The following is an 8,008-nucleotide window of genomic DNA, read 5'->3' as shown; positions in this document are numbered from 1 at the left end:
TTTATGGAGAAACCCATTTATTGGTAATAAATTTAATTTCTTCCATCAACTACGTAGATATATAGAGTGCAATTAGGTAGACATATTTTGTCTACTTTACGGGATGTTTCACCAACTACATTTCAATATTGGAGTCAACAAGGTATTACTCCAAAGTGGTTTCTAAGTTTCAATATTGGAGTCATCAAGGCATTATTCCAAACATTGTTTAGGGGACTACCTTGAGTCACAATTGGTATGGAAATGTTTGTTAAGAATATTTGCCAATTACTTTCCCCTGTCGTTGTTCATATAGGGCATGGTGATTTGGACATCATTTGTTTGCTTTGTTTTTCATTATGATGTTGAGTCTATGGATCATGCTTTTAACACTTATTCCGGAATAGTTTGTGTACTTCCTTTAGTGTCCATGCAATTTTTAAGAGGAAGGAAGGTGATGCAACCGTTATGGGAGTTATTGAGTAGTACCACCATATGCTACATCTAGAAGGCTCGTTGCTCTTTCATTTTCCATCAAGGTAGAGTCTCATTAGTTGAAATGGTATGTAACATTTGGCTAGACGTGATCCATACTTTAAAAGGAGAATGGGGTTGTCTTATTGGAGATTCAAAAGCTAAAGCTACTTAGTGCCTCCAAATTCTAGCTTTGTGGAAAGATACTCCATTTGTCCTTGAAAGAAAGAAGCTAAGCCTTTTTGGCATTTTCAACCACCAAGATGGTTATTCCTTGAGAATCATAAGGTATAACTTATAACAATGTGAATTGCTTTATACTAATGAATGGATATCTTTAACAAAAAATAAAATACATGTAAAACATATTCGGCACACTCATACATATATACAAATTTCTACATATTTGTTACACATAGATACATATATATGCATGTACTTACAAGTTACACATATTCGTGCACGCTCATACATATATACAAACTTCTATAAATGGATACACATATATGCATATTCATATATATATATATAAGTACGTGTATATGGTACAAACACATTTATAAAAACAAATACAATAAGTGCACTCATGCATCGATACTTAGATGAGCTCGTACATGAATATACATACTCTCCCACACAAGTAAATACATACAAAAGTGAACAGAAGCTTGGATCCTAATAAATTGCTAAATGGACATCAATACCATATATTACTGACAATCTAGAGGAAAATCCTACTCGACAACTCCATCAAACCCATCATCCTTGTTTCAATTCCTCGGTGATCCCGCTCACATATCACAAGCAAGCACTTAACTTTGCAACAACATAGCCATTGAAAGTACGTTTCAATGCATGCACTTACTTATGCTCCTTTCTACTCATCAACATTGTCAACAAATTTCAATGCTTCTTCATCGATACATTGGAGAGAGAGAGAGAGAGAGAGAGAGAGAACAATGTTGGGTGTGTGAAGTAAAAGGGCGCGTATCCATATGGTGGTTAGTACTTACATATTGATATATTATTGGTGGGAAAGTTCAGTGAGAGGTAAAAGCCCACAAAACATGTACAAACTTTCAATGGTCCATAGCATTCAAAATAAAGGTGAAATACAACATATTGGAGACAATAATAAAGAGATTGTCTCAAAAAAGACTTGAAGTAGAAAGTCAACAAGCCATTGCCCAATGAGTGCACATGATTCCAACCTGCCCAAAAGTTGGGTTGATGGAAAAAAATGAAATCATCTTGCAATTGAGTAGGAAATAGGCCACTCAACCAAAAGAGTTTCTTGAATAGTGTGTCTAGAATCTTAAGTCAAAGATTGTCATTTGATTGATTGACAAAAGTTCTTGATGATAAAGAAGTACATCACAAGTAAATCATTAATTCTGATACTTTATGAAGTCTCAAATAGAGACAATTACTAGTTCTCATCTTTTAATGGTGATGCTATTTGTCAAGCATGTCCAACAAACATTGTTTCAACAACACCCTTTGTTTAGGCAATAAACCCGAGTTTAAGCAACATTCAAAAATCTACTCACTCACATTCAACTTTGTTTAGTCTTGACTCCTCACTAGGTAGCTTAATTATCTCTCATTGTCCATTATCAAAATGCAAAGGATGAAAAGTGGCTTTAAGATGTCTAATATTTGACTCTCCTTAGGCTAGAAAAGCATTGGATGTTATTTTACTATCTAAAATTTTCAAGTTGTCAAATGAATGGTTGAACCCTTTATGGGATTACAAGACAAGTGTCCTTTGTTTTTCCTTGTAAAGATGTTGTGCATTTCATGTTGTACGATGGATAAGTGTCATGTACCCAGGGAATGTTATGAATGGTGTTTATTTTGGTACAAAAGGATTTTATGAGAGTTCTTCTCCCTCACAAAATAAAAAGGAGAAATTGTCGGAAGAATCATCCTTAAAGTATATGGAACAAATGGTTCATGTCCTACCATGATCTTTGATGTAGGATTATCAAATTTTGCTTCATCATAAATGGCTAACTAAGGTTGAGATATTAGATTTTCCTCGTAATTGAAGGATTTTTGTTGTCTTAGAGAGAGTTGTTTGCTATATGGATGAAGAGGGAAATTAGCTTTGATAATGTGAACTTTGTGCATACCTTCATTATATGAGGAAATTGTTGTTTAGGTTAAAACATGTGAACTTTTTATTTCAGCATCAACATCACATATATATTCCCTTTGAAAGGGATGGATTGCAAGCAATATTGTTTAGAAAGTACAAGAAATATGAAGGTTTCTCATGAACTTGAACGGCTTACGAGTGGTCGTAATAACGTAATGAGACGATGTTGTGCACTTTGAAGTAGCTAATTCAGGTAGCATATTGATGTGATATTGTAGAAGCTTGATGTCATTCAAAACCATCACATTTGGTCATCAAACCCATACATGGAACACAAGAGTTATACTTTACCATCGAAGACTCCAATTTAATAAACCGTTTTCACACAAGAATGGAAAAAAGGCTAGACCGCAGAACGTATAGGGCCATACAACTTAGCTCGATATGATTGATTAGATTTCCATTGTAAACCCGCAAAAGCCGGAATTTGAGTTCACCGTCAGGAACTACATGTCAATCCGTAACTTACGCATCGTAACTCTGAAGGGACTGAACGCATCCATATTCGACAACAGTGTTGCCACAGAAGTTGAGGAGTCTGGCATCTTGCCCCGGGCAAAGTGACACGGGTCGATCCGGAGCTCTCCTGCATAGGAAATGTCGTGGATCCACTAACTCTTTGGGCATGCACGCTAGGCACACATTGATCGGAACTCTCCGGAACTCTCCGGAACTCTCCGGAACTCTCTAGAACTCTTTGGAACTCTCTAGAACTCTCTCCTCGCCGAAAATAGAAAAAGTTCGCCCCCGAAAAATAGAAGAGATTCCCTTGAGTTCCGTCTCAAAGTAAATTAGCCCCATGCCCTGCCCTGCCCTGCCCTGCCTCCATGTGGCACATGTCTTGGAAGTTGCAGTGCCAAGCTCAAGAATCGATGGTGATGGGTGATGATGGTGATGATGATGATGATGATGATGATGGTGATGGGTGATGATGGTGATGATGATGATGATGATGATGGTGATGGGTGATGATGATAATGGTGATGGGTAATGATGGTGATGGGCGATGATGGTGATGGTGATGGGTGATGGGTGATGGCGATTTGTGATATGGGAATGGATGGGGGGAATATTTCCTCGTGAATGGCAACATAAATCGACAAAAATGTATCAGTCAACATGCGGTTATGGTGTCTGTGTCGCTTAAATCTCTTTTAAGGGCTTTTACATACAGACACGGAGAGGGAAGCAGAGAAGCAGAGAAGCAGAATCTTCTCCTCCTCGACTGATTTTCTGCTCTTTGTTGCCTTCTTTCTTTTTTAAGTGTCTCTCTATCCGCGTTGCCTCGATGCAGCAAGCTCACATGGGAGCTTATCCACCCCACAACGTCACCACAGAGCTAATCCAGAAGGTATTTCTGTCTCTTTCCCTACACACACACACACACACACACACACACACACACACATACATATACATATGTATATATCCTTACTCTTTCTTCTGTTTCTTTAGTGTTTTCTTTCTCTCTTAGGTAGTTCCTCTGCCCAGCCCACAGTGAATTGTGAACTCCTTTATTGCGTTCAGGGTGAAATGAATGAATGAAGATTAATCTTGTTCGAGGGAAATGAAGGTTGAGTTAGTTTATGGTGGACTTAAGGTTAAGTTAAGTCATGGTGGAATGAAGCTTAGTCTAGCACATGGTGAAATGACCAAATGTCCACATGAAAAAAGAAAATCATAGTTCATGGTGAAATGACTTTCTTTCATTTCGGCAGTGTTTCCTCTTAAATCTCATCCAGCTCCTCTCTGCAAATCCATGGTTCAAATGAAGATCTTAGTTCATGGGGAAACAAAGAATATTACTCCGTTAGTCCATGGTGAAGTGAATGTCTTGGGTTCAAAGACATGCTAAAACTGAAGAAGATTCAGTTTGTTCAATGACATAGTGAAATGGAAGGTAGCCCCTGGCAGAAATTTATCTTCTTTGCCATGGAAGTGTTCTGTCTCCCCCCCTACACATCTATCTTTTCCATTTCTGCAGTGTTTCACTCTCGTACCTTTCCCCGTAGTGATTGACGTTTAAGCTAATTTATGGTTGAGTAAAGAGTAAGTTAGTTCATGGTTAAATGTACATATTCTCTAAAAATGATTTATCATCTCATGTTTAAGCATTTGAGCTTCTTTCATATGTGAGTATTATGAAGAAAAACATATTGCTTGAGCTTTTCTGAATGTAGTTGCAACGGCACTGTGACTTTTTTTTATCTCTTTGGAAATACATTTCTTTATCTTGTAGCCACCAATTTATACTTTGAATCTTCTTTATGAATACTTTTCTCAAAAAAGATTGCTCATATCAATATATCCTCTGTAATAAATTGTATGCTTTGAGTGTGCTGCTAATTTCTTTGTGAATCTGTTGTAAACCGGTGTCATCAGGTAACCCTATATAATGGTTTCATTATACCTCCAGAAAGGATAAGCTGTCATTATCTTTGTTTTTCATTGTTCCAGTACTTGGACGAGAACAAACAGCTGATTCTGGCCATTCTGGACAATCAAAACCTCGGAAAACTAAATGAATGTGCAGCGTAAGAGCCAACATGATCTTCTTTAGGGAAACACTACTATTGACTTGTCTGATTTCGTGGTTGGTTTCAACTTGTCGCTAGAGCTATGGTGATTTAGTGTTGCTTTGAATCTTAGTTTCTCTAATTAACCATGCTATGTACTTGTAGAGCATCTCTAGTTTGCACAAGTCTTGTTTTTATGGCAAGATATTTGTTGAGGATTTCTTCTTGATAGTCAGAATATGCTAGTTGAGAAACCATGATTTAAATTATATTTTTGTCTCACTTCTTGAAGTTCTGCAATGTCACGTGTCTTTATTTCGCATTTTATATCACCATCAATTATTCACAGTATTATTAAATATTGGGTTGTATCTTTACACAGATATCAAGCAAAGCTACAAGCAAATCTAATGTACTTGGCTGCAATTGCTGATTCGCAACCTCAACCACCTACTGTTCAAGCAGCTCAAGTATGTTAATCATTGCACTGCCTTTTTTCGTTCATGTTCACACACATTCATCTTTGGGAAAATATTAGATACACCCTCAAGTTTTGCTATTTCCTGAATTTCCCCTGGTTCCCCATTAGTTCCCAATGCCCTTACCTTTGCAAGAAAGAGAAAGGGGATCGATTGGCCATATAATTTCTGAAACAGCACATAAAATCACACTTCCAAGACTCCACCAATGGCATTTGGTGAGCTAATGTAAACATAAGGGCATTTGATGGAGAGGAAAACAATCAGGGTATTGATGATAATTCTCCCTTCATTGTGTTCATGATAATTCCCATTCACAATTCACATAGAATTAACTATATGATTTTATGGCCATGTAAATAAGCAGGTTCCACAAGCATCAGTGTTGCAACAACCTGGATTGCATTATATGGGTCAGCAGCAGCAACAGATAGCAGCACAGCAATCCTCAGCGGCAGCAAGGAATTCTGCTCAATATTCACAACAATCATATCCATTTCTACACCAAGCACATCAACAACAACAACAAATAATGCAAGGACCACATGGAATGACCATGGGAGGAAGTACTTCTCATGTTGGAATATCATCTGAGGTAGCCATGGGAGGTAACAATTCTATGAATTCTGGTGGTTACCCAGATTTTGTTCGTGGACATCTTGGAAGTAATTCTGGTGTACCTATAAGCCGAGGTTTGAGTGGAGGTTTCAAGTCAGATCTTTTGACTTCAGGTGGGGGTAACAATGGAGGGCATGGTTCTGGACATGTTGGCGATGAGTCTGAGACATCTTATTTGAAAGCTTCTGAAGAGGAAGGAAACTAGCAATGGGTGGTCATATGCTATTTTTATGTGCTTAAATAGGAAGTTTTTATAGATTATGGCAACTGATTTTAGGCAAGACTCTTGTTCCATGAATGAACTGGTTTGAATATGCTATTTGTATGTGGGGTGATTGTTGTATATATGTTTTACAGCCTCACTATTTTGATATGTTGCTGATGAGGTTGAAACATCTATTTGAAAGATTTTGAAGAGGAATGAAATTAGGCTATAGATTCTTGTTTGATCCGAGTGACTTTACATTCTATTTTGTATCTGGTTTTATTCCTGTATAAATATATGCTCTCTTAATATTTTAGGCTGAAACATCTTATTTGAAAGAATTTTGCAGTGAATATGGTTTGAACCATGTTGTATGACTGTTGATGCCCGATCACTTGGTATGTTGCTGATGAGTATTAAACATCTTTTGAAAGATTTAGAAGGGGAATGAAAGTGGCATTAGATTTTTGTTCAATTTTGTGAATATGATTTGTACACATGTGGTTTTATTAGATACATTCGTTTTGTGGAGCTTTTATATTGGAAAGCTTTCGAATAGGTGTTATCCTGTAGAGCCTTGCACCCTTTGCTGGATGATTGACTGCTGAAATGCAGTGGATTATGCAGAATAAAAACTTCTAATTAGCATGATTTTTGCCAATGTATTAGTGAGAGGACGGAAAGGTATTCGAATAGGTGCAATTGGGTAGTAAATAACTGCTGGAGCAAATGGACACAATATTTGGACAGGTACAATTGGAAATGATGCATGTTTGGACGGAATACATAATATTTGGAAATTACAAGTAATAGCAAAATAGGTACTACTCCATCCTTAACACTTGGCATACTCGATTGGGTAATCAATATCCTGGAATGAATGGACACGAAATATAGGGATACATGCAATTGGGTAATAATGGATATTTTAGCAATATCCATGGATAGGTGCAATTGGTAATAATGCATGTTTAGCGATATATGTAATATTTGGAAATGACATTTATTAGTACAATTATTACTACTCCAGCACTTAACACTTTGTATTTGAAGATTCCTCCATCTTCATCCAGTTGGAGTTGTGGTAGAGCAGTTTGGAATCCAAAGGCCATTTGCATGCAATTGCAGTCTTTAACAACTCTCCATTCTTGCAGAATATGCTTTGTACTCCATTGTGAGAACCTCTTGATAGTCGGCTCCCGAATTTTGCTACATGTGGTAGTTGTTCATCCATCGAACTTTTGTACAAATTTTGTTTATCTTGTAATCCTGCCAGCTCTTTTCTGCATTTTGCTAGTTGCAATGTCTCCTTCACAATATTTCTAGGAATTTAATGGATGAGTTCACCTCTTGGTGTTTGGCACCATGTCACGGGTAGCCCTAATATATCCACCCACAAAATATCAATGCTCATGGGTGTATCATCCTTGATGATTCTAGCTGAAACTGGATTAGGATTGAACGTTGCCTGAAATGGGTTGATTGGTAGCTCAGTATGGTACCTGTGTAATCGAAATCCATTCATGGGATTTGCTACATATTTCCCTTCCAATGTCCATTCTCGGATTTGGTACAT

General features: G+C 37.3%; 1 protein-coding gene across 2 annotated transcripts; it reads left to right on the top strand.

Annotated features, from left to right (window-relative positions):
• The first annotated feature begins 3,810 nt into the window (after nt 1-3,810).
• On the top strand, nt 3,811-6,676 carry LOC147867261 (GRF-interacting factor 1-like). 2 transcript variants are annotated; one of them, XM_087315052.1, is made up of 5 exons: nt 3,811-3,965; nt 5,072-5,148; nt 5,513-5,600; nt 5,977-6,217; nt 6,341-6,676. In XM_087315052.1, the coding sequence occupies exons 1-5, from the start codon at nt 3,903-3,905 to the stop codon at nt 6,430-6,432; spliced, it is 561 nt and encodes a 186-aa protein (XP_087171178.1). In that variant the 5' UTR covers nt 3,811-3,902; the 3' UTR covers nt 6,433-6,676. The 2 variants fall into 2 exon arrangements, with proteins under 2 accessions (XP_087171178.1, XP_087171177.1); XM_087315051.1 differs by having other exon boundaries at nt 3,813-3,965; nt 5,977-6,676.
• Nucleotides 6,677-8,008: the final 1,332 nt, after the last annotated feature.

The sequence above is a fragment of the Azolla caroliniana genome, unplaced genomic scaffold, assembly GCF_043228905.1.
Source record: "Azolla caroliniana isolate FFs.n. ecotype wild unplaced genomic scaffold, voAzoCaro1.0.p SCAF_2, whole genome shotgun sequence".
Lineage (NCBI taxonomy): Eukaryota > Viridiplantae > Streptophyta > Polypodiopsida > Salviniales > Salviniaceae > Azolla > Azolla caroliniana.
The sequence above is the reverse complement of the archived record's forward strand: the minus strand, read 5'-3'. Positions and strand labels throughout refer to the sequence as shown.